We start from the raw sequence: 26,955 nt of genomic DNA, 5'->3' as shown, positions 1-26,955 counted from the left end.
TAATCAAATTGAAAGCTGTTTAAAACAATCAAAGGAGGAGATAATTTATTAATTTTCTTCAAAAATTTATACACAAAATCATATGTACCATTAATTAGTAGTTGGCTAAGAATCGTTTTTCAGCCTCGCTACTTTTTACGAATATTAAGAACACCGGGGTTCCTCCGCGAACTATAAATCTGAAATTTTTTAAAAAAATCATGTCTTTAAATATAATATTCAATTCTTCTTTAACTTACCGTTCATCTTGCAATATTTTCTCGAGGGAATGATGGGCGTTCACCTTGTGTATAGAGCATTTATCTTTACCCTCAAAATAAACATTTATATTCTGAAGAGTATAACGCCGTTCCGTGTCCCATTCAGGTGGTTCATTAAATAGTTGTTCTAATTGTTCAATTAATCTGAATAAGCAAATATATTTTACATCAGATAATTGTTCATTTTCAGAGTAATGTAAAATGCTTTGTAGCAAAAAACATACAATGTGTCCTGATGGAAATTTTGTATGAAATCTGTTTGATGTGTTTCTGGATATAAAATCATTACAGGCCAAATGAGCTTATTTTGTGCATCCAGATGAACCCTACTCTGTGCTATCTGTGGTACTTGAGGCTCTAAATCTTTTAATTCAGGATTTTTTTTCCCCTCAATTAACTCCAAACCGATACCCTTACTTTTTATGATACTTAGTAACTCTTCTTCTTCTTTGTCTAATTTCTTTTCTAATCTCTCTTGTTTTCTTTTGTCTCTTTTCAAACGTTCCTATAAATATTTAAATGTCTCATTTCTTTTTTGAATAAATGTTTTCGCATAGGTACTTTCTAAAAAATATATATCTTACTCTAGCAGCTACTGCCTGTGATTTTAAATTTAAAATTTCTTTGTCAGTTGGAGACTGATCAAGTAATTGATCGCAAAGATCGATACATTGATCATAGACTTTTATATGAAAACAACAAGTGGCAGCTCTGTTCAGAGCTTTTGTATAGTTTGGTTTTAATTTTAGAGCATGTTTACAATCATTGAGACTCGATCTGTAATGTAGATTATGAGAATATAGGACCTATTAAAGTTTTATTAAACAATCCATGCTTAATTTCATACACATACCGATAATTCTTTAACATAAAATGTGCAGCAGCTCTATTGTTATAAAGCTGAGCCATTAAGTCGTTATCTTTGCATTTGGTTCTTATGCCTTCTGTGTAACTTAAAATAGCTAATCTATACTTTTTATATTTATAATTAAAGTTCCCATCCTCTTTATAATTATTAGCAAGTTCTAAAAAATGAATACAGATCTACAGCTAATGCTACATGCACAAAGTTTACATCCACAGTCCCAAAATTAGATGTAAAGACAAACGAAATGCAAACAGTAACAAATTAATTCAAACCCTCAGGTGTGTTCTCATATGCTCCATATTTGAGTTGTTGTAAGCCTTCCATTAACGGAGAAAGTTCCTCTCCTGGTTCTGGAGCCTTTTTCATAAAGAAAGGATGCTTTTCCATCTCTTCTTCCCACCGATCTTCTGGCCATCCCTCTGTATAACTCTTTTTTTCTAAATTACTAATATATTCATCTAATTCTGCATCTAATTTTGAAGCAAGTGCCAATCGTTCTTCGTCGGTCCAAGTTTTATTCTGTTTTCCACTTGCCTTCTGTTCCATGGTTAAAAATATGTGTAACGATATCAGTAATACCAATTTGTTTTTTAAATTGAACTGATTTTGATGAAAAACAGATTGTTTTTACACACCCTAACCTTTAAAATTACACGTGACACAACGTATGTCATTTATAAGTTTCATAGAAAACGCCTTTATCGACGAAGAAAGCTTCTTATTTCAACGCTGTGATGGCGTCGTTTGTATTTTTGAAAACATTTCAAAAATCATTAAATTTTACACTTATTTGTACAGTTTTTATATTACATCTTTCATATCCACGAATTATTTTATAATTCGACAGGCTTAAAAAAATGTATTAAATAAAAAAAGGACATCTGAGTATCTGGATTATTTAACCGTAATACGATTCGAAATGTTTTCTAAGTATAAATCTTTTTCTGTCAGACAAAAAATGAAAAATGATAATTACAAGATTTATTACCTAAATACGATGCTTAGTTTCGAATTGGTTGGTGAAAAGTAGAAAAGGCGAGGGGCGGATAATCCTACAATAAAATCTGTATTGAAAATTAGGGATGAGAAAAGGTAGAGTAGATACGTCGATCGGGAAGGGGTGGTTAAGGTTCGGACGTTTACGCAAACATTCGGGTTTTGGCCCCTTTGTGTTCGGGTAGGCAAGATGGCGCTCGGTGAAAGCTGGTATACGATTGGTCGATGAGACCGCACCGCGAATCTCCCGAGAACAGTCGCTTCCACGGCCTCGGAGCGGGCGAGTTGTTGGTCCCTTTGGAAAAAAGCAAAACACGCTCTCTCGTTGCGGAGACGAGTGTAATGGCCACCGTGGGCCTAGGATAGCAGTGGAGGAGGTTCGGATTCTTTGATCGAAACGCTGGCAATCGCAAAACGATTCACCAACCGGTTAACATCAGTGAATTTGATTCGCGTGTGTCGAACTGCCGCTCATTCCTCTCGATCGTGGCTTCTCTATATCCGGTGAAAGAGTGCGTGTACATCAAGTAGTGCATCAGTGTACTTAAATGTGTGCCAGCCATTGTCGAGGGTGCATCGTAGTGCCGGTCATCTAATCCGTTGACTACACTGGATAATATTGCTTGCTTCGTTTAGCCTATTGGATTCTACCCTTCTGACAATCCACGCAGCAACGGTGAGTAGAAACATACATATACATAGGTAAATGAAACCGTATCGCACGATGTCGACGACCGTACCCGTACGTCGAGTTAGGAAGTTCAACATTTGCTAATGCGTGCGTGTATACATCGTTGTGATTCGTTTAGTTCTTTCTACTCCTCCTTTCCGAAAGGTAGTTGTCTATCGATGCTTTTTAGTCTACGACTAGACGCACCCTGGTCGTTTCTTATCGTACGTAGTCGGTTGTCATCGTTGTCGTTCGTCGGTTTTGACCGTAGAAACATTTTTCCGCTACTCCGAATCGCGTCGGTTCGCTTCTACGTTACACGATCGTTCGCACATGTACGTTTAACCATCCCATGGGGGAAAAGTCCATTTATTGTCATATGCAAGTAGTAATGAGAGTATGCGCGTTGCGAAGCACGATCAATTTCGGAAGATCTACCACCACGCTGCAAAAGATGTCGCACCACCCTTTCCGTGCTAGTTTATTGTTGCTAAAATGTTTTCGAGCGTTTCCATTGAACGACACGAAAGGGTGTATCCCCGTGTATTTTCTCTCTTTCTCGCGGCTGCCCTGCTGTTGGATTTTAAACGTCCAGCCGCGCAAACTTGTTAAATGGCAAACGACAGTTTCTATGGAAACCTAAGCGTTCATTGATACCGCACATACATCTTGGTCGCTCTCGTTAGACGCGTATTAAGGTCAGCGTTGTTTTTTTTCCATTCTCGCATTTTTACTGTATGCGTATACGACGAGTTTACATGTACTAGAGGATCGACAGAACGATATCGCCTCATTACCCGTACGGTTTCAATGTACGTCGTCCTTTCTGTACATCGTTGTTGTTGTTGTTGTTGTTGTTGTTACTCCACTAATTACCATGGATGGGCGTATTCTTTTGCAAACAAGCACACTCCGCGTAATCTCATTTACCGGGGAATATAAACGCGTCCTGCTACCTGTGAGTTACCTGGTTCAATAAATGTTATTTATTGCAATGGTATGAATACGGTAAAATTATATTTATTGCATATCTTTTCCCACGGTATAAAACGAATGTACGTAAAATATATACCGTTCTAAACAGAGGATAACGGTAACATCATCGTGCTCGCTGTGATCTGATTCCTTACGTCCATCTATGTACACACGGTGTTTTAATAATACAAATACACTTTAAATTATTAATATGTTTTTCGAGTACTATGATTATCGTTCAGTGCCGTAGACTGAAAATGGAGAACGCGTGTTTGCACGCGTTGTTGACGAAACTCGGTATTATATATCCCGACCAACAGCTCGCGAATTTTTGATCGTCACCGGCTATCGATTTCGTTTCGCGACCAGCGAAAACAAATTTTTATCGTGAATGGATTTAATTAAATTCTGCAACGTTTTAATTTTCCTTTGAAAAATCGGGGGGTGTATTTAACCGGTCGCCGGTTTAATATACTCCTGGGCGGGGGATAAAAAATGGAACGCGACGCGTGTATCTTTTTTTTTTTTTATTTTTATTTTCATTCGAATAAATTACGTTTTCTGGGTCAGCATTGTCAGGCATTCTATTTCGTGCACTCTATCAAATATTAGTGATTTTGCAGCGCGCGTAAAATGAAACCGTCGAAAAATATAATTCCATTAGCAATAAGGTATGAAAAATTGCAGGAGACTGAGAGAGTGTTAGAAACAAATATTGAAACAATTTTTAACCGCGAATATTAATATTTAAATTTAAACATTTTTATATAAATCGAAATCGTTGAAATAGAGCATAGATTTATCGCGAAAGTATTTCATATTTGATTGTGTGTTTTATTGAAACCGCACGCTCTAGATATTGACGAGCTTTTCACGAATGTCAAGAGTGAGTCCACATGTGTGTATACATACATAGAACGCAAGAATGAACTTCAACATTCGATTATCGAGTCCTCGAGGCTTTTCTTTCTCGTACATTCAAGCACGAATTCATTTTTTACGATAGATATTTATACACCGCACTCAATATTTCACCATCTATTTTTAGATAGCATTCCCGCCGCTGGCTGTTTATAAATGATCTTATCGAAAGTTTAAAAGGTTAATCGTGATTCATTTTTTAGGACAGACTTGGTAAATCTTGGTCGGGAATAATTTTCAAATTATTCCAGGACAATTCATTTAGATTAAGTAATTTGATAAAACGGTATTTGGAGGGAAATAATGGCCCCGGGAGAGTAGCTATCCGAATTAGCGTTGAAAATATTTTCTAGAGGCAACATAAACATTGTCCAAAAGGTGGATAATGAAAAGACTAACGATTATCGATCAGTTTGCACCAAGTACCTTGTCGGAGCGACGGGATGGGCTCGTGATGACGCTTGGAACACATTCGACGATCCTCTCGTGAAATTCTTTTTGACGTTGATTGCGCGTATTCGTCGGCGCAAATCGTGTTCGACGTCGACTCGACTTCGTTTCTCTTCTTTCAACCGTTACACGTATTCGATGGAAGACTTGCTAAATTACCGTGATTCATAAACGGAAAGCGTCGTTGATACGAGTAATACATTCGTCGATACAGATTTCTATAGACGAGGATTAACGCGAGGGAATTTGCTGAGTAAACAACAGGTGCGCGAACGGTATCGGAATTATTCTTTCTTCGAATCGTATATCCGAATAATGATACATATTAATGGACTGTTTGGTCGTCGAATCGTTATGGTGTCGTAAATGTCACGGGTGGTGATAAAAATTTCCAACGGCACGCATTATCCCTTCACCGGTTAAACATCTACTCTAAAAGAGTCTTTGAAAAGGAGTCATCGAGCTGAGTTTACATTTTCCGCCGTATACATATAAACAGCTGATGCTGATATAGTTTGACGAATGCGAGTCGTATGGGTAAATGAATTCGTTATTCGGGTAGGTGGTAGGGAGTCATGATCGTTTCAACTCGTTGAAATCCAACGATGTTTAATGAGACGTCAAGAATTTGATTCGAGTTTCGGAGCCGGGTTTCATAGAGTAGACACAGACTGGCTCGGCTCGGCACGGCTCGGCTCGGCACGGCTCGGCACGGCGGTCTTTTATAAAAGGCTGCCTTTATATTTGACCGGTTGGAAATTCAGTGAGCATGTGGCAACGTTGGATAGCCCTGTGTGTTGTTTCTTCCTTGTCGGTCGAGCGAAAGGGCCCGGGGATTCGTTGGTCCGGGCGCGCGTCTCTTTTTCCAAGCGGGGGCCCTCGTGGCTGTCTACCCGTACCAGAATGTTTCTTCTACCTTTGCCACGCCACCACCTTACACCCCATCCAACCGTACCATCTTTTATTTTATTATTCGACCCGACCTCGACGAGTTAGGCTGTTGCTTCGCCGCGCCGGGTACACTCGCCTCCGGTCGCTCCTTCTCGTCCCCATCCGCTACACCTTTCTCTTCCAGCCGAAGCTTCTTCACGACTAACGAAGAAACTGGAATTTCTCGTTGCATGGATACACGCCAGAAGAGAGCCTTTGCTCTTCTATCTCTTCGCCTCGTTACTCCGGGCCCCGCAGACCCGGCGCTGATATCGGCTGCCCCGAGCCCCCGGGCCACGGCGTCGGGCAAAGCCGGTCATTAGCGCTTTCACGATCGCTTATTTTCATCGGGACTCGGCAATTTTTTCTTCATTTACTTCTCGTCAATTTCGAAGACCCGACAAGCGATTTCTGCTTTTCCATTGGACGGGGAAAGTCACCCTCGGTCCTTGGGGTCTTCCTCGCACGGGGGTAATTAGCTGCTCCGTCTGCGATAAGACGGATCGCTATTTTCTATTTATGTTGGACGCGTTATCGATACTCGAGCAAGAGACGAGCATATTAAAAGTTGACGAGGCTCGCGAGGAATCCAGGAAGAGGCGGCGAGGCAACGCAACGAGTAAGGCAAGAGGGAATCGTATATACCCGGAACGGAGGGAAACTTTTCATAATGTAGGATGCTGGATCCGTTTAGAAATTTTTCAATCGTGCCCCCCCATGGTAACGTGAACTTTGCATTCCTAGCATCCTCCGCGGTTATTCCACGTAGCCAGATCCTACGGAATAATACCGGCTCGACTAACCCTTTGCGTTATCCTTATTTTTATCCCCGGTATTCGCTTTATTATTCCATCTTGCCATGGTATTTTGATATCCTATTATGGCTATTTTTTTATTCTCTTCCAACCTTTCAACCGCGCATTCTCACGTATCGGCGCGTTATCAAGCGTGCAAGATAACGCGAGTAAATTTCTATTTGTTTTGGCGTGAATGTTCCTCGATACATCTATTTACTATGAGATCATGGGAAAGCTCGCTTCGACTATTCTCTACGTTACGAAATCCGTCGTTTGATGCGCAATAAGTTAATGAAAAGGCTTTGCTCGTTAGACAAGGCGCGAAATTAGGGAGATTGCAATTAAATCGTTAGCTCGGTAACGCAGAGGCACGCTTTTCCCGTCTTTGACACCGTGTGAAATTCAAGATTCTCAGCAGATACCTTGAATTCCTAGGATTTCTAATCAAATTTCCTGGCTGCGATTTAAATTCACTGATTTATATTTAATTTCAAAAATTTCCCCCATCGTTGTTCGAGGGTCAATCGCATGTTCATCGCGGTTTATTCAGAAATCGTGCACGCACGATTGTTTCCACCAACGCGATTGTACGTGACTCGCAAAGGCCTGGACTGTTGCCACGTTTTCGTTGGAAAGGAGCGCGCGATCGGTTAAATGTTAATTAACATTCTGACCTTTAACCGCGCGGCTGGTTGTCGAACTATGCGTGTACATCGGGATAATATAATGGTCGATCGCGAACCGGTCAGCCGAGCGACCGCTAATATTTTAACGCATCTGTGCGTTGCGTTGGTACGTGTACGGCTCTCTACCTGCACTGCTGGTTTTCGCATTTCGCCTTTGGATATTCTCTGGATTTCCAGCGAAAGAGGAGACGCGAAAAAATTCAACTGGCCAGAGGTGCAGAGGTCTGGGAGCTATCGTTTCTCGATTCTCACGGAGGGCCCGGTATCGCTTCCATTCGGTTCCTTCCTTGCCAGCAATTAGAAAACACGTAAACGAGTTTTCGGTACGTTAATCCCGAAGAAGGTAATTCCAGCGTACGGTGCATCCTGGCCTCTGGCTCTCCCTCCATGCCGGATGACCCCGTGGACTTTCAGCCGCGCGTACACACACACACACACACAAACGCGCGCGTGTGCACCAGGTACTTTACCCACCTATCGGTATACACGAACATGGTTTATCGAACAGACCGGTCGTTAGAAGCTTGAAAGCAAGCAAGGGCAAGCACGTGCGTCCATTTCATCCTTTCTTTTGTCCAATAACCCGCTTTTCGGATTTCCCTGTATATACCTCATTTTATAGATTTTTTTAACGCCCGATACACTTTCCGCGTTACATTGTTCGAATATTATTCTCACGAGCTGTTGTACTCATCGTATTACCATATAATGCACAATTACGTAGAAATGATTGCGTACGAGTACCTTTCAGTGGTCACCCGCGAAAAGTAATCTGTTCGCATACTCCATTTCCCTATCAGTTTGTTGCCATCTCCACGAGGCAATGACAAATTTACATTCCTCAATCATATCGTTAACCATTGTTAGCATTCGTCCTCGTGATTCAACATTAATAACATCGCGACAGTCGTACGGTGTTTGTACAGCACGGTGTTTCCACGGAAACCCAGTTACATTCGCTAAATAAAGTAGCTCTTTCCAATAAATTTAATATCCGATTCGTATTTCGTAATTAAAAAAGAATATACTACACGAGTCAGAGATGAATGGACGGCGATGAAAAAATTAATTAATTTTCGGTCAATTACCGGCACGCAGAAAAAAGTCCATTAACATGGCCCGTGGCGGGTGACTCGCCTACAGCGTTAATCACAGGCGTATCTCTAATTAAACGAAAAATGATTTTTTTTTTTCGGTGAAACTCGGTCAGTTTTCTATAATTAAACAAGGAAATTGCATTTTTCAACCAACTTGTATATAATTTCATTCGCGAATATTCGATCGGTGACGCGTTACCTTAGTTAGTCGAGGGATGATCGATATGCATAAACTATCGAGGTTCTTTTCGCGTGTTAAAATTGGAGGGGGAAAAAAAAAAGAAATGCATCGGATCTAGCGGCGCTCGCTCGACCGCGTTGTATTATGGAAATCAGTGGGAATCGGAGTGCCGAGTATGCAAGACACGTGAATTAAACACGTAATACACCGACTCCGCAGTGTGCACCTGTCGCGCATGCAAATCACTTAAGCCGCTGAGCCTGCTCCTGGCCGGTTTCCGAGCTTTTTCGGTCGCGATGCATATCGGCAAGCTTCGTATTCGCGATTCTAAAGGTAAAACCTTTTCTTGCCGATTCTCGGTAGAAACGAACGATCGAAAGACAGAGCATTGAAATATCCCAGCATGAACCTAATCGATATCGAAACGGATAGGCATTTATTGACGCAAGATTTAAGGGCACGGTACTCGTTGCTTGTGACTTACGACGTATCGCATTACCGCGAAAGATTGCCCCCGATCCACGTCTCTGTTTTCACAGAAACAAGCAATAGCAACAAAAATATTGCCCTTTGTTCCTTTGCTGGATACGTAGCTTTAACTTGGCTTCTCTTGGCACGACCGAGCAATCTATCGACCTTACCCTCTTCCTTCCACTTGCCACTTTTATCATTCCGACTCTCTTCCTCTTCCGCGCGCGTATTCCAGCGTGTACACTCGCGGTAAGTCTCGTAGAAATTTTGTAACAGTCGACAAAGAACAACTGGAGAATGGTATATTACTTTGCCCTCTTCCACCCTTATCCCTCTACCGTCTTCTGTTAGTAGAAGATCCAGCTCGTTGATAAATCATGCTTTAACCAGTGTTCGCTTTCTTCCGTCATTTACCATCCCGCGATATTATTCAACCGCTCCTTATTTTCTAGCAGATTCTAGCCGAGCTGTTGTTCTAACAATAAGTATTAATTTTAACGAATCGGGCTGGTAATAAAAATATACTTAACCAGGGAAAAGTTTGTTTATATCGAGCGAGTAATCCTTTGAGAAAGGAAGATCCACCTTGCAGGTTAGCAAAAGACCCCCAAAGGGACTATCGACACGGTACCGCATAATACCCTCGGTATGTTGCGTTATAAATTCGACACGCCTTGAATTCTTAATTGAACGAGGAAAAAGCTGCGTTCCCTTGAATAGCGTTAACATTTCGCCGATGAATTATGTCCCTCGAGCCATACTAATCCTGCCCTTTCAGAGCGTACCGTACTAACGCTACAAGCATGCGGGTGCGTGCACGCACACGGCACGCATAACGATCCCTTCCGCCACGCATAAATTAACGTCAGCCAACAGTGGATGCCATGACCCACCGCGTACGAGACAATTTTCTTCGAAATTTGTCAAACGTTAATTCGATCGGCCTTTTTTTTCCCCTGCGTGTAAATTCACCGCCTCCTGTTCGGCTGGTCGCCTCGCTTCGGGTCGGGTATGCAAATAAGTTGGTCAAAGATACGGTAGGAACGGGGGACAGGGAAAATCATTATTCCGATAGCATTGTTTGTATTTCATAGTATAGAAAGGTGAATCACCGGTCGCTTTTTCGAATTTTTCGAAAAATAATTGATATAAAATGACCTTCGAATGTTTGAAAGTAAGGAGAAACGTGACAAGGATGTTTCAGCAAAGTAAATAGAGAGTACGGGGTAATGGACATCTCGGTACCGGTCTGTTTAAATAACTCCGAGCTCTCTTACGACTTTTCGATTGTTTGATGTACGTCGCGTATGACCTCGTTGAGTTTCCTTTTTGTTCCGTCTCTCGTCTACTGCTCTCCATCCTCGTGGAGCAAAGTAACTTTGTAAAAGCGATTTAATGTTTGACGTTCTATCGTGTGTACGTAACCTTGAATGGGAAGCGTTAATATTTCGAGGAGAATCGTCGGAAAATATCATCGAACTCGGGCAAACACGCGAGAGGAACATTATTGCAATCACGAAACTGGAGTATCCCGTGTTTCCTGGCATCCATAGTTTCGAGGTGGAGAGAGCAGGTCGAGAGACGGGATCTTGTTCAACATCCACTCGCGAGACGCTCTCCCATCGTTAAAAGCCACATTAAAGAGGAGCCTCAACATAGATTGTAACCCCTTTACGAGTTAGCTATCCGCGCCCCCTTCGTGTTCGCGTTTTGTTATGGCTGAAAATTCTACGGCACGGGCTACTTCTCTCCTGGAATTCGTAATGACTGTCGGTAGCTCGGTTCGGCGTTTGTAATAATTAAAACGGCTCGGCACCCGTTGCTATGTGAAAATTCCCGAAATATGAAATCATCGCGGTTTATTCGCTCTTTCCGCTATTTTCAAACGAACAACGCTCGCGTGAAAGAAATTGCATACCTTCGTTATTATTAGTCGGCAATGTAACCCCCGTACCTTTGTACGCTTCATTTTTATTTTTTTATTTTTTTATTTTTTTTTCATTTTTCCCCAATGATTCGATTCTGTTTGGAACAAACGCAATCGCGTTTCCTTTAAAATTTGTTCAATTTTGAAAATCAACCGATAGCCAATACGGCTGTTCATTTTTATGCTGTCAAACGACTTTGCTTTTTAAATTGACCGGTAACCAATGGAAATTATTAAAAACAAATAACATTTATTGGGTTCGGTGTCAAAAGCCATTGGTATCGTTCCATTTGGTCCTTTATATTTTGGCGAGCAACTGTAAATTTGCTCTGCTCTGATGATCGGTTACGCTCGAATGGTGCTAAAAGATTCCTCTTCGCACATCTCCGCGATCCATAATGGGGCACCCATAGGCCGGTGACACGGGAAATCATGGCACACTTTTTGATGTATCGTTTCGTTTCGACGTTTCGTGGAAGTTCCATCTATGGGACACGACACGGTTAGGCTAGGAGAGAAAAATCCACAATATGCCGTGCTGTGCACGTGTTGGAAGGTTCGGCTCTCCTTCACCTGCCGTCCATTTGTCACCTTCGAAATTGCATTACACGCCGCGTCGAATTTCTATATAAAACTGACCCCTAAGATACCATTCAACGTGTCGCCGTTCCGTTTTCCGTTTTACGTCTCTACTTCTCTGTAATCTTCCTCTCTTTCTCGCTCGCCCGTCTGCTTCTTTCTGGATCTTCATCGTACGCCTGTACAACCATATGGTTCACGGCTCTGCTCGGCTCTTCATTCATAATACACACGACCCTAAAAGTTGAACGCGTTTAGACCGTGTGCCTGGCGAAACTGAAAAGCAACGCGTCCAGTCGGGCTTTTGAAATTTTTAAGGACGACCTCCGAGCAACGCCACGGGCGATCTTCTCATCTGGGACCAATTTGTGGACGGTGACGGACATTTGTTTCCACGATGAACGCTTTCGTGGAAAAATCCACCGAGAGAAAAGAGATTGTACCGAAGGACGACAATTTTCAATTAGACTTACCTACATCCATAAATCTTAACAACATTTTCTGAAATTTTTATACCACCAAGAATCCGTAGTAAAACGTTAACTTTTTCAATCGGTACTACCAGAATCCGTACTTATGTAAATGTTATCTGGGGTTGTTCGGCGGACGTAGAACAGGGAGCAGCGAGTCATAAATTTGTTGGAAACCCTCTGGAAATCTGTGTCAGGAGTTAAGAACTAATCCGGTTGCGCCTTAAAGGCGGCAGACGAGTCAGCGAAGGAGGACTGCACCGGGAGCCAAATGCGTTTTAGGTTAAAAACGGAGTTAAGATAGCGTAGGTAAGCCAGCCAGAAGGCCTGGGCCAGATTATGTCGTCAGACGAGAGAGGCTCTTCCTGTCGTCGAGGTAACTCGACAAAAGGAAAACGAGCCGGAGTGGCGATGGAGAGAAATTTTTCTGCTACCATCCCGAGAGAGTATTTCCACGGTTAGATACCTGAAGGAAATTCTGAAAAGGAAACAGGCTTTGTAGGGTGCAGGTAATCGCGGCAGGATACAGGGCAAAAGGAGCAAGGTCTATTGTGAATGAGCCAGCTCCGTCCATCTGCGGCATCTGGTAGTTGCAGTGACCAGAAGTGGTGCTGGTGGTGGTATAATGGTGGCAATGGGGGGTTTCGATGGAAATTGGCAAGGAAAGTAGTCGGTCGTGGCGTTTCGAGTAAACCGAGTATACTTTTATTGTGCCAGACCTGAGTAAATACTGCCCTTTGGTTTAAGAGCTCGTGGACAATGACGTTGGAAGCCATTAAGAGGAGCAGCCAGATTACCACCCTTTTAGCTTTCTCTTTTTTTTATTATTATTAAAGCTTAGTCGAAGTGAATTTAAACCAGTAAGGGTTGAAAATAAAATAAAATAGAACATCCTGATAGAAATAAAAATCATATTGAAACCAAACCACGTTGTAATCTCGGTAGACGCAATTAAAACACCTAGCAGGAGAGAAACAATAAAGAGACAGGGGGAAGGTAAAGTTTCTCTAAACGACACCACGTTATACTCGTTAGCAAACGCGATTATTTCCTGTGAGAATGTTGCAAAGTATGCTGTTACCGTGATCCCTAATAGAATCGTTAGAACGATACCGATAGGTATAATTAAACGGAGAGGACGATGCTAGTTTTCACAGAGGCGCGTTTAACTCGTTAGAAGGAACGTTTTCCACCGAAATTATTAAATACGACCATGGGAAAAGTGGGCTAGGTATCGTGTCGCGGAGATACATAGACGCGCGCTAAGAGGCCGTGTCGTTTCCGGTTTCATTAGCTTGTAAACCCGGCTGAAAATTTCCACGTCCATAGGTTCCACTGCCGCCGGAGTGGAGCTTCAATATTAATACTATAATTGGCTTGATATAGCAAAGTTGTTACAGTTCTCCGAGGGTCTCTCCTCGCGCGACTCCGTCGTCGATAACCATTACACATTCATAACAGCAATTGAAAAGTTGAGGAAAGTCTCGCGAATGGTAAAACCTTATACGCCTGTGTGTTTCTGTGTACGGTCGATGACCAGAGGGACTCGCTTCGTCATCGAGACAATAGCTAACGCGAACGATATCGCGATATTTTCTTTTCTTTTCTTTTCTTTTCTTTTCTTTTTTTCTCCTTGTCGGTGATATAAGCACCATTGGCATCGTACCAGGAACACAGAGAAAAGAATCGAGGTAAAGAGATACATATTTTGAGTAATGACCCGTTTCAGAGAACGTTAACCTTTCTTTGGATCATGGAGAACGCAGCAACCCCTTTTCATCATTTTTCTAATACTCGAAATTTTAGTACCGTTTTATACGTTTTTCAAATCGAAGGATCAACTCATCTGCATCGATAGATAAATAGGAAATGCTTCGAAACTGGTCGATGATCGATTTTCTTCTATACCAAGGTAGCCAAGTTTTACGTAACTGTAATTGGAACGGTTAGATTCCTTTTACGTACTTGAAAGTTGAATCTCGCTGGCTACCTAAGGCCACGTTTCAATCTTGGCTAATATTTGCTCGGAAAGGTGGTGTGTTTCGAGTACTCGAGAGATCAATCGTTGAAATAATTTCAACCGGTGATAAAGTTTCGAATCGATGTTTAATCATCGTTTCTACCTTGCCGAATGAAATAATAACGACGATCGTTTGGGGAGAGTTGATTATCCCGAAGGATCCTCGATTGTCCTCGATCGAAAGACCAAGCTAGTCACACGGTAGTTGGAGGAAGTTATTTAGACAGGAACGTCACCTCGCTGAGACAATTGAATGACGAACGTCATGCATCACCGTCGTGACTGTACGAAATGCTTCTTGCTCACGAAACGATCCAAGTCATAGCTCGACCACGAACACTCCACCACGCTACGTCTCGACAACGAGCTGACATTTATCAAGACGTGATTTCGGCTCGGACCCGAGCCAGACCCGAGCCGACGTTTCTAATGAATCTCTTTGGTTAGTCGGATTGCGCGTAACAGTGATGGATGGCTTTTATCCTATCGATTCATTGGACTTAGAGATGGATATAATGTAACGTTATCGGAGGGGGTACCGCATGGGGGGTCCGGTTAACCGGGACCAGCCTTGATTATTATGTATAAGGGAAGTCGAATATTCCAGTCAACCCCTTTAACGAGATACGAGAACGCTAATGAGCGTATAATGCGCATTGAATCGTGATCGTTGCAGCTAGATGCGTTTACCATCCACTATTGCAACGGTATAAGTGCATACAGGGTGCCTCTGATAAAATCATATCGATCTTCTTATTTGAAAAATTAATTCTATTTTTAATTCGAACACTCGTACACTCTCTATTTTTTTTACGTTAAAGTGAAATTTTTATTTTTCAATTATCTTTGCTGGCAGTCGGAGAAATATTCACTGTTCGCAGTTTGAAACGAGACACCCTGTATTTGCGTTCCCCGAGAGTCGAGTCCATTTAGGGGTATACTGTCCTAACCGAGGGTGAGGTAAAGCTCCTCTGTCTATCTCTTTCCCTCCATACGTATGCAACGATCCTCTCCTTCTCTCTTGCTGTTTACATCTCTGCCTATTTTCCCCCGTCAATCCATTCCCTTCAAGCAGATCTACCTCGTGCTTTGATCCTGGATATCTCGCGTGCATTCGAAATCTTTCGCCTCGCGTCTGTGAATTTCAAAGCACGGTATTGTAACCAGGTAATAGTGTTTCATCTCCATATTACCGGTATAGTTTCAGCCGAACGGAAGCCGCGTCGATAACGCGTCGAAACACGCTTTCAGATTTTAGTATTTAATATTTATTATTTGTATTGTTCGAATACAAACAGGACCGGTGGTAAAGTGGTTGCATCTTGGAATGCATTTCGATGGCATTCGCCTACCTTTTTCTTCTTTTTTTTTTTTCTAACCGCTAACCACCTCGGAATTTAATGATAAATGATAAGCCTCGCGCCGAAAGAAAAGCTGAAGTTCGAGTTGCCGAGAAATATTACGGTGTTGAGTCACGTGTTAGGAAGGCCGGAGTGGCCGAGGTAAGCGCAAATGTCGAAGAGTCGAGGGTAATGAGTGAGAAAAGATGAACCGTGCGCATTCTTCCATCGAGAACCCGTCCTTTCCCCTCTTCTCAATAGCTACGCAAACATGCTATTATAAATCGAAGACTTTCGAACCTCTTAGAAATCATCCTTCATCGATGGACTTCTATTGAAATCTTATATTGAACCGTGGCTATACGTCAGAGCGCTCAATTTGGAAACGAATCCTTGATTATCCTTGGCAATAATTAAAGTTTCAGCCTGTCTGACTGCGCGTCTATTTCCACCGCAGCGTTAATCACTGCAAGTGGAAACGGACGCGTGTTATAAGACGCGTTGAAAGTCTAATTCCGTACTCGGCGAATCCGTAATTCCACAAACTCGCGTTCGTGTGTTTCGCGTAATCAAGATCGCGATGAATTTGGCGTTGGTAAATGTTTCGTTAAATTCGCATCCTCGAGGCGGTTGAAAATGTTTAAACGTCCCGAACAATCGTGGACGGTTGTTACTGGCGGAAGTGCAACTCGTTTAACTGAAATACGGGGAAACAAAAGCGGGCAGAAAAGCTGGACGGATAGGATTGCACACGGTTGGGAACAGCAACAAAATAACGTGGCAAGGTAATAGGGATGGGTTTCGAAAAGTTCGTTAAAGCGGTAACGAGCCGAGCATAAATATTTTTCGATGTTCGACGCTCTATCACCGTCGACGGTACGGTTTTATTAAGCTGCCCGTCTCTTACCACCAGCGACCGGTAGTAGACCCTTCGATATTTAACAAAAGCGGAACAAACGAGTTTCATTTCTGGAAAATGATATTTAAATCGTGGTCTCTGCTTTTCGATAAAACCGATGCCCCTCGTGCTCCTGCGGCCATCGAGCCAATTAATGTTTAACAGTGCACGGGATATCTAATTTTCTCGGTTAAAATTACTCTTCGATAAAATTGCCTTTCTGCCGATTCGATCTATGTATCCACAAAGAAACGAACAGCTCTGTAGAAAAATATTTCTCCGCCGCGTTCTCCTTCATCTCGGTGTAATTTCTCGCTGAACTTTCTGCAACGCGTTCCAATTGCGCGCCAATTACCAGCTCTGCGAATGATGAAAATTTTTCTCACGAGAGCTCGTCTATAATAACGAAAGCCGGTTGGTTACTCTTTCTCCATACGCGGAGGAAAGGAATCGAGTGTGTCCCCGTGGAATCGAGAAGGCGATTAACGGGTCAAGGGTTCGGATCGGAGCGCACGAGTTCGAGTGTAAAGTGTAAGGGAAAGGAAAGGGTCGCGATCAGATATCGAATGTTGAACAGGCGGGAATGAAATGCAAAGTATCGTAGGAGAAGCTCTCTCGGCAAGGTAAATTCGATTTCATCGAATCGCGAGGCTGAGTCACGCCGATGACTAGCCCCGCTCTCTCGTTTTGCCATTCTCGTTCTCGGTAGAAAAGGCGCGGCGATACAAGTGGCCTGGTGTGCCTTCTTCGTCAAAAGGCTGAGTGAAAATGTCGGCAGAGTCGAAGGTAACGAGCGAGAGGATGAAAAATAAAAAATAAAAAAGAAAAAAAAGTCTCGACGAAGAAGAGGTATACATACATATAGACGGGGGAGGTTGAGAGGAACTCGGTCTTTCTCTCTACTCTTCGGGTCGAGCCCCGAGCCCCGAGCCCGTTCACCGTGAACAGCACGATTGCTGATGCTCTCTTCTCGCGTCATCAGCAACACGATGCGTTTTATACGCCAGCCTTCGTGAAGAATGAAAGGTACGACCTCCTCTAGCCGGGTAACGAGCGTCGCGTGAAAGAATGTGAAATAGCGTAGTAGATAAAACGCAAGAAGACGTAGATTTCAAAGTCTAATCAAACGCAATTTGTCCGCTTGGAAATATTTCACGCTTCGACGATACTAATCGGAATTTATATTATCCTGAAATTATGAAAACTTACAATAATTCAAAGAGGAATCGAGGCTAAAGTTTAACAACAGAACACTCGTTCTTCGAAGAGGAATAAAGTAGATAAGAGTGACGCCCTGATGTGTAATTACGACGATATTATTGCGTGTGCGTCGAGACTTGCGCAAACCAAAGGTCATCGGTGGCTGACCCGAAGGTAGGCAATCGCTGCAAAGAGAAACGACGGTGGATCTGCTTCTCGGTAAAGGAATACGCTCGTATATACCGTGTTTGTTTCATTCGATACCAGCATATGATCTACTACGCTAAACTCTGTTTATACTCCGCTTCTCCGGCTCTTCTCTCGAGTACCGTTCCGTTTCATCGCTTCCAACCAACAAACGATAGTCTGGAAATATTAGAATTATTTTTTCGAAATATCTTTTCTACCCCGTCACCGAGGGGGATGTTTTTCAACTGCGCGACTGATTATTAAAAAAAGAAAAAAAAACAAGCACAATGGAAGATTGTAATTAGAGGACGCGAAATATTTCGGGGAAAAAGTCCCGAGCTTTATTCACGGGGAAAAATATTTCGCCGATATAAGGGAGAAAAAGAGTTATTCCTTGAAATCGCGTTGCACGCTTCAGCTGACGCGCAAACAGCGGAGAAAGAAGAGCAAGACAAAAGGCAGACGGGAGATAGAAATAAAAAGTTCGAGTCCGATAGCCAGCCACCAGCGAGGAACGTTCGATCGCGTCGATGATACATATATAGGTAGCTACAGGGTGTTCTATTTAAATCAGTCGACAAACTCGACCGCTAGCGAGAATACCGATCATCTCGCCGCCACCTAGCGGTCCCCGGTCCGTTAAACGCCTACGAAACGGATTTCAAACGCAAACTGTACATCTCGGCGATACAGTGAGAGCCGATTGCGTGATAGAAGGTCCGTGCTGGTTCTTTCGAAGGAAAAAAACGAAATACGATTGTACGTAGCTGCGAGGCTGGTGATGCATTGTCGAGAAGAGGCTCGTCAAGGTAACACGAACTGCAGCTGAACGTGAAATCCGCAAACCTGGAGCTAATACTCGAAGCGATAGCGATGGATACGAGCCTGGATCTCATTTGGGAGCCAGAACAGTTCTCGTCCATGCGAACGGAATAGGATTAAAGGATCAGCGAATTAGTATTTCGTAATAGGCAATATGAGCGGGAAGATGATAATGCTGTTTAATAAAGCGTGAAATAAATGGCACAGAGTTGTTCCTGCCGCGGGATAATTGATTTTTAAAACTCGCCGATGGAGTTAACCGTGTCAGGTATATCAACTAGAAAATTTGCTACTTGTACGTAAATTTTTTTTTTTGTTCTCATTTTTCCTTTGCATTCGCATCGTAATGGAAAAACAACTGCATCGCACTTGAAACGCATTAAGCTCGCTCCATTAATCGCGTTCGATAATGTACCGTACTGGTATAAGTGAATGAGTTAACAAGTTATTCAACTATGGGAATCGCATTGCGCATGTAAACAGCATTGAAATGAAATCGTTGTGCAGATATATATGCTGCTCTTTTCAATTCAGTTACTTTGCAAAAGTTCCAATCCATTCGGTGCACAGAATCGAGAACATCAAAAGGATATCGACGATACAGCCGGTATAATGGGCTTGAGCGCGTCCACAAAGCAGCTGCATGTAACAAAGTTCAATTTTTTATTCAGAAATCGTTTGATACGTTGGAATATTGGTAATATTCAGTAGAAACAACATTTCTAATATTCGAATTATCCGAATGATTTAAAATACTCGCGAGTGTTCTTTTCCCATTACTAGGGAACGAGGATGAGTATAGAAAGTCACGGTATACCGTAGCTACGGATCTAGGAAATAAAACCGGTACACCGAGGAACGATGAAAACCGCAATTCGAAAAGATCCAGCCACGATTTAACGTGTCTTCCTTTCTTTCAGCGACGATTGATTCGCGCACGGATAAAAATGTAAGCCGCGCTTCGAAACGGTATTTAGAATCGTCTTGGAAACGCGCCACCTACTGTTTACCGTTAATTAAGCGCACGTGAGCGAACAGAAAAATCGTGTCTGCTCTAATTAACCGGCCTGCGAACTGGCTTCTTCGGCTTAACGTGAAACGTACGCGAATTCGTGAGGATCTCTTCAAAAATAGTCCTTCTGCAGGTGTTCGAGATTAGGAAAAGAGGCGACTCGTTCGTAGCCATCGATCTAGGTGAAAAGTAAACTTTCCCTGGATATGAATAGTATCGAAGTTGGTCAGGCAGGTCAATTTACTGTGCTATCGAGTACCTACAATTAGCCTGGATTAAAAACTTTTTTTCCGGCACAAGTGAACTGACCATAAGACTGGGCAAGTTTCAGAAAGAGAGAGGCACCCATAGCACCGGTCGCTTCGGTTCGGTTCCTTTCGTTTCATGGTGTGCCGTTGCCGGTGGTACTCTGGGGTACCGAAGGCGTCTTTGCTGCGCGAACAACGACCACGTAGCGTGGCGAACTTCGATCATGCTTCAACGGGTGGCTTCCTTTGTTTAAAATCATCCCGTTTGCCCGCTCGTGGGATTATATCTGCTTGAGCGATCAAGCATCTGGGAATCATCTTGGAACAAATGCTTGGCCGTCGATGTGAATCTCGGCCTTTCTCCGACCGCCGCATCCTCTTTTCCCCTCCGTCACCTTCACCCTTACCTCTTCCAGCTCCGGATGCCGCCGGACTAAACACAGGTGGAAAATCCTTTATTCCACTAACCCGAACGATCTATCGTCCGTAACCGGTCAACACCTTTCCGACGCGACGCAGGAAATCGTCGTCGATTATTTTTAATTTCCTTCCCCCTGCTCTTTGGGAACTACTTGCACGCTCGGAGATCACTGCAGGTGGTGTTTCGTTATAGATCTTGGTTACTTTCCCAACGCGCTCGTTTAGGATACCTGGGGCTATTTAACGATCCTGGTGCTTCTATATTTATTTCTAATTATTTCTTTCATATTTCTCTACCTACTGTTAAAAAACGGGTAATTTCAAAGCGAAATACGCGGAAAATTCGTGACTCGGTTGTTCATCAGGCGAATAGCATTTCTTGGAAAAAATGGAACCGTTCACCAAATGGGTTTTCCAGGAACGTGTAATCCAAAGGGGTATTAACATCATCGGTTATCGCAAGGATTCCTGCGTTTGTTTTGAATAACAATGACACCCCATTTACACCGATCTTCCGAGATAAGGAATTCTATAGCCTGTACCGCGAACACGCGCGTTACGCGTTCCCCGGAACCTGATATATTTACGTTTCTCGTTCGAAAGGCATTCACAGATACTGTTTGTTTTTCCAACATGGAGAAAAGAAGCCGAAGTGGTTGTTCGTTTCAACGGAGACTGTTTATTGATCAGTTAAGATCGGTGTTTAGATGTTTTTTAAGGTGCCGCTTCACTTACCCGCGGCCGTACGTTTCTTTTTCGAAGAAAAAGACATAAATCGTTCCGTTTCGTTTTATTTTATCTTTCTTAGAATCGAGCAATCTTTGAGAATCTTTTTTCATAGCTTGATATAAAAGCAAGTATCAATTTTATATCGCAATTTTTTCAAAGTAAAAATGTTACAGAACAGCCGAGTTATTCGTTAATACCGAAAGTCCCTTCTGCTAGCGGTACACTCGAAACGGTTCCATTTTGTAATCGATAACAAAATGGCTATCGAATTACGAGCGGAACTACGTATCGATATTAACAAACCGGTAGTCGTTGTATTTAATAAAGTTTAACGCGGACAAACATATTTGTTTGCCGTCAGACCAGCAGTTAATACGTGCAGAGGAGTAGTAATGCGATCCGCAGACCTGTGGTTAGGTTATGTTTCGCTAACCGGGCAATATTTATGCACCGAATGTGTAACATACCAACCACCCGGTAACCTTAATTTTCTTAATCGAATACCGTAACAACAGTTTCATTTTATTTTTTTTTTACCATCCCCACTAACTTCAACGATAAATCTTGTACACTTTTTACAAAGTTTCAAACTTAAAATGGTCCCGCATCGCGAGTCCAGTTTCATCGAGATTGAGTTACCGTTCCACGGTCGAGTTCCTGGAAACAGTTAAAATAAAATCGTTCGCCATGCCTCCATTGAATTTTCAAGCGAAATTAGATTGCCCGAGCGTATTCCGTCCCGATTAAATTTATTTTTTACATTTTACACGTTTACGTTCCTCGGATTGGAAAAACAATTTCCAAGATAGTTATTGTATCTTCGCGGAACGTTGTGCCGTGGTTCGCAAACGGAGTATGACTTAAACGCCAGGCGCAGATGTCGCAGTTACAACGGAATCCGTGTACCGCGAATCCACTTTGGACCGGAAACGCATTAAACGCGGGATTGTTGGTGCTCGAGCCGCAGACACGCGAAACATTCGGTGCATCGACACACGGGATGGGGAGTAACTATAATTATTTTGATTCGGCATCACGCGACCCAGTTAAGACCACTTTGCTGTGCCGTTGCACGCACTCGTTCGCCGTTAATTGGATTTAAATCATTGCAGCGGCATAAACAGCCTTCTGACCGGGCACCGGCGCGGCGTCGAGTATACACGTGTAGATACGCGTTGATGAAAATTAACCTTAGAAAAATTATCAATTTTCCATAGTTAATACGTAAGCTGGTATCGCGTGATCTGGCTCGATCCTTTCATATATTTTTCCGCGAGATTTATAAGAGCACTTTCACCTTTAGGGAATAAATTATGCAGAATTCGAACGTACGTGGCTGGATTCTGGAATCGAATATCAGAAAATAATCAAGAATGAATTATTTATCGGATCGCAGACGCGCCTGCTTCTTCGAGTCGAACCGAAAGAACGAAGCGGAAGAGCAATAACGAAGGAACGCGGAGGAGCAAAGGTGAAGAGAATGCCGGATGTTGACGAGTTTACCCTTGCGCGGCAATATGGTACGAGACAGGTAAAACCGGAACTTATCTTGAGGGAAAAAGTGTGTCACTCCGAGCGAATGGAGATGGTTGATAGAAAATAGTGGGAGGCGGAAGCGGAAGAAAGATACGGGTAGAGAAAAGGCGGCGAAAGAGGCGGTGACGTTCGCTGCTTATTACGCGGCAATCTCTTCCTTGAAATCGCAACATTTCGCCGGCTAGCTCGCTGGTATTTCATTCTCATTCCGTGAATCCCATTATTTCCAATTGCGACCCCGATGGAACCTTGTCTTCTCGAAGCTTTCTCCAAGATTCTCACCCCCGTCTTCTTTTCATCGTTTCCATCCACCGCATCCGTCGCTGCTCGTTTCCGTTTTAATCGTCGAAAACGAGCCGGGTCAAAAGGTAATATCCACGTCGAGATATCGAATTCTGTAATTTATCCTTCGAGCAAAAGGAGCCGGGTCGAACGAGAACGGCGGGACGCGGGTCACCAGGGTCGTTCGGTTTCGCGATACAAAGCCGAAACGTTCGTTAACCGATTCTGCATAAAATATAACGAGCCATTCGCGGCGAGCTGCGTTCCACGATCGTGAAACGCGAAACGAATTCATGGATTCCGATGGAATATCTCGGATTACTTTTGCTCGTTCACCGGAATCGATCATCGTTGCAGTTTAAAGAGCGCCTTCCCTCGACCGTGAAGTAGCCTCTCGTTTCACAGACGTGTTTGCATTTCCCGAAGAAAAGGTTCTGTCGGTGTTAAATTATGGACACTCCGGGACCTTACCTCCTTCTCTTACTCTTTCTTCTTTCTGCTCGAGTGATAGCAATTATCGATGCAGAAAATAAGTTGTTGCGCGTCGATCTCGAAACTCGGAAAGTTTCTGCAAATTATCATTTATGATGTGTCAATTAAAGGCTTAAAGTTCAATGAAAATCTTAAGGAAAAGCAAAGATAAAATGATAAAATCTCGTATTTTACTGTTTGCGATTCTTAGATTTCTACATCGCCAAGTTTTTTATCGCATTTTATAAGTAAAAAAAAAAAGAAAAAACAGTGATCAGCGAAGTGTGATAGAGAAATATCTCTGCTCCCATGAAATCGAGAGGATTAACGCAACGCTGTACCTTGAAAGGATAAAAAAATATGGAAAAGTGAAACCCTGAACTAAAATGCGATATTAAATATCTAAAGGAATATCGCTAAGATTTCCCGAGGCATCGTCACGATCATCCACGATCGCGAGTTGCCAGCAGGCGCCAGCGATTGATAATTCCGGCTAACCCTCGCCGTAAACAGGAAGAAATGAAAAAAAGATAAAAATGGAAAGAAAAGAGAGAAAAGGAACTGGCCTTTCGCGCATCAAAAAACAGATTCTCGTCGGGTAACGACGCGACGCGAGAAGAATTTTAATCTTGGAGCAGGGCCGGAAGAAGAAACGCTTTCGGCCTGGCTCCGTGACACAGTTTCCCCGCGCGTCTCGCATTCACGATAAATTTTCTGATTTAGAAAGGCAGAAGTCATTTTTACCCACTTCGCCCTCCGTTTCTCTATTCTTTTCAACGTTTCGCCTCCCCCACTCATCCGTTCTGCGCCTGTTATTCTTCCGGTGGCGCGCACCAAGTCGAAACGTGTTCCAGTTACGCGTTTCCGCCCTTCGTTTAGGGTGACAGCAAGCGAGGGAGACGAAGAAGAAGAAGAAGAAGAAGAAGAAGAGCGTTGTGCATCGAGGCTAGGCTGCTGTAGATTCTAGAGCCAAGAATAGCAGGCGTAATCACGTGCCGCCACTTCTGGTAAAACAGTTTTAACTCTGCTGGACTTGAATGGAGACGACCAGGCGTGTCGTGTGCCTGGCCGACTGCTCTGCTCTCGCACGTGCGCGGCCAAGCCTGCTCTTTGCTCATTGAACGTTGTATTTTAGCCATGTAATGATTCACGTGAACAGACACTCTTGTTGCCGAGAATAGTTTAACCCGGCAGAGCTGTCTCATTATTTTGTCGCCTGTTAGGCTTCGTCCACACTATCGATCCTAGCTTTCTATTGGAACCCAGGCAAATCCTAGCTAGATATTCACCTAAGAGCGAACTTCTCTTTCCATAGTTCGCTCGTAAATGTTACATCTGCAAACTGGAAGATTCTTTTCAATAGAGGTGTAATTTCACGGAAAACTTTTCCTTGGAAATCGCGCGCCTGTTCGTAACCATCAACGGTGTATAGTCGAACGGTTCTTCCGAAGGCTGTAACGATTTCGAACCAGGCTAGCCTGTAATGATCGCAGTTCTCAGAGTCTCGCTTCCTGTGCGATTACGATTTTAGGTATCCATGACCTGTGCGCCGCTGCTAGTACCCAGACGTTTCAGCTGTCTATAGGTTCAGTAGCCGTAATCAATAATAGATGCGATACAGCAGGATAGGGCCATTAGTCTGTGCATAAGTCCATAGTTTGTAACGATTATCGACGATGCGTCACGAAGCGTCCATATATAGGGAGGTCCGAGCCAATAAGGGAACGTTTTAGGACGATACCGTAATGATACCGATCGCGAAAACGGCTGGTATTCGGTAATGGGAACGGAATCAAATTCGAAAGTCGCGTCTTCACAGTTTAAGAGGAAATTATGATAATGAACGTTTCCGATACACGACGAGTTGTATCTGGCGTGTTCTCGCGATTCACGGTTACAGAAGGAGAAGCTCGACCGTATAATTACTGGCGTCGAAGCAATTTCCAATGTTTCTCCCCGTCCCTCTTTCTCCCTCGCTCTTATGCGAGAAGCAAAATCCAGAGGCCCGGGGGCTGATTCCTTGAAATTGATTCTCCGCTTCGAACCCACCATCTGTTGGCGGCATCCCCAAACGAAATAATCGAGGAGATTAAGGGTTTGCGAGACGTCGGGTCGCGGCTGGGACCGTTTTCTCAATAAAATCCGAACCACGTTTCTCTCGGTTATTGTATCGAATACTGGCCGAGATGGGAAGACAACGAGGAGCAGAGCTCTGCTGGTCGAAAAATTCGCCTCTAATCTGCGAGCAACGGTCGAATAAAAAATTCGTTTCCTTCGTCGAAAGAGGGTTGCGTTTCGGTGGAAAGAGGTGCGTTCATTTATCATTACCGGTATAAAAGCGGAGAGCAGAGAAAACGGGGAAGATACGTACAGACGCAATTCTGATGATTTGTCCACGTTATTCATTCCGTTGGACGCGTACAGGATTTTCCTGGTGTTTGATAAACGGCGACCAGGACGCACGGAAATATTTTCGGAATACATATACGGTACGTTGGAATAAGCGATCCCGTGGAAAAGAGGGTCGATTGTATAAATTAATCACAATAGATACGAAGAGAAGGTTGATTCTATAAATTGATAACGATCGATTCGAAACTGATTCTGACAAGGCATTATTACCCCCCTTTCGCATTAATCATCAATTCAAAATTTCCACGTTCATTTCGACGATTCGTTTTTAAAAATCTTCGCAATTACAGTGAAATATCCATTTCACGAGCAGTTATTGGAAAGCGTAGAATTACTTATTTACATCGCAGTAATGCATTGTTCGAGCGTATGTTTGCTACGGTACTTTATAACATAACGATAGCAATTATCATCATTATTCTGGCGTGCAACACGCATTAGCATCGCGCACGGATTACAAATAAAATGGATGTATTCAATAGAGCCGACTAATCGAATATACGTTTATCGTTGGAATGCATACTAAATGCTAGGGAACCCTAGACAAAAATTCTAGTTACATTCGGTATTAACAACTTCCCTGTGAAAATTCCTCGAGATGAATGCACGGACAGGATAATTGATTAAATTTCCCATGAAATTCGTTTCCCTTTTATTGTACTTACGTCTTGACGAACCGTCTATCTCGTCGAAGACATTCCGAGGAACAATGATCGTTACTGTGATGAAAATAAATCCGAGTGGATCGGCTAGTATGCGGGAAGAGCGCGTTCACGCGAAATTACCAGTCGTTTACAGTGGCTCCTTTGTGCCCGCGCCGGAGTTCTCTTGAAAATTTGCCACCATCCAGACTGATTCATCGTTTTTAACGTCGTTTTCAGTACTAATTTCGTCCCGGTATATTTGGACGAACGGAACGTGGCAATGGCGCGAGCGCAATTTAACACCCATGAACTCGACACTGGACCGAAGAATGTCCTCGGATGAAAAAAGTTATCTTACTGCTCGGGGGGAAAAAAAAACAAGGTTTAGGGTAAACTCATAATTCTCCGACCTCTTATCGGTTGGTGATCTTCGAAAATATGGCGTCACAGGTCG

General features: G+C 43.1%; 2 protein-coding genes across 3 annotated transcripts in view; one reads left to right on the top strand and one right to left on the bottom strand.

The window, feature by feature from the left end:
• Positions 1–18: 18 nt before the first annotated feature.
• LOC114882811 (DNA polymerase interacting tetratricopeptide repeat-containing, protein of 47 kDa) lies at positions 19–1,853 on the bottom strand. Its single transcript, XM_029199874.2, has 6 exons — positions 1,401–1,853; positions 1,114–1,285; positions 845–1,037; positions 485–765; positions 240–404; positions 19–179 (listed from the first exon to the last, which is right to left on the bottom strand). The coding sequence occupies exons 1-6, from the start codon at positions 1,672–1,674 to the stop codon at positions 95–97; spliced, it is 1,170 nt and encodes a 389-aa protein (XP_029055707.2). The 5' UTR covers positions 1,675–1,853; the 3' UTR covers positions 19–94.
• Positions 1,854–2,378: 525 nt separating this feature from the next.
• The window catches only part of LOC114882734, a 75,976-nt gene continuing 51,399 nt past the window's right edge, over positions 2,379–26,955 (top strand). For both annotated transcript variants that reach the window (XM_029199702.2, XM_029199701.2), the window contains exon 1: positions 2,379–2,800. The gene's annotated coding sequence lies outside the window, so the exon portion shown is untranslated. The remainder of the gene's footprint in view (positions 2,801–26,955) is intronic.

The sequence above is a fragment of the Osmia bicornis genome, chromosome 5 (genome assembly GCF_907164935.1).
Source record: "Osmia bicornis bicornis chromosome 5, iOsmBic2.1, whole genome shotgun sequence".
Classification (NCBI taxonomy): Eukaryota; Metazoa; Arthropoda; class Insecta; order Hymenoptera; family Megachilidae; genus Osmia; species Osmia bicornis.
This window is presented reverse-complemented; position numbering and strand designations above follow the sequence as displayed.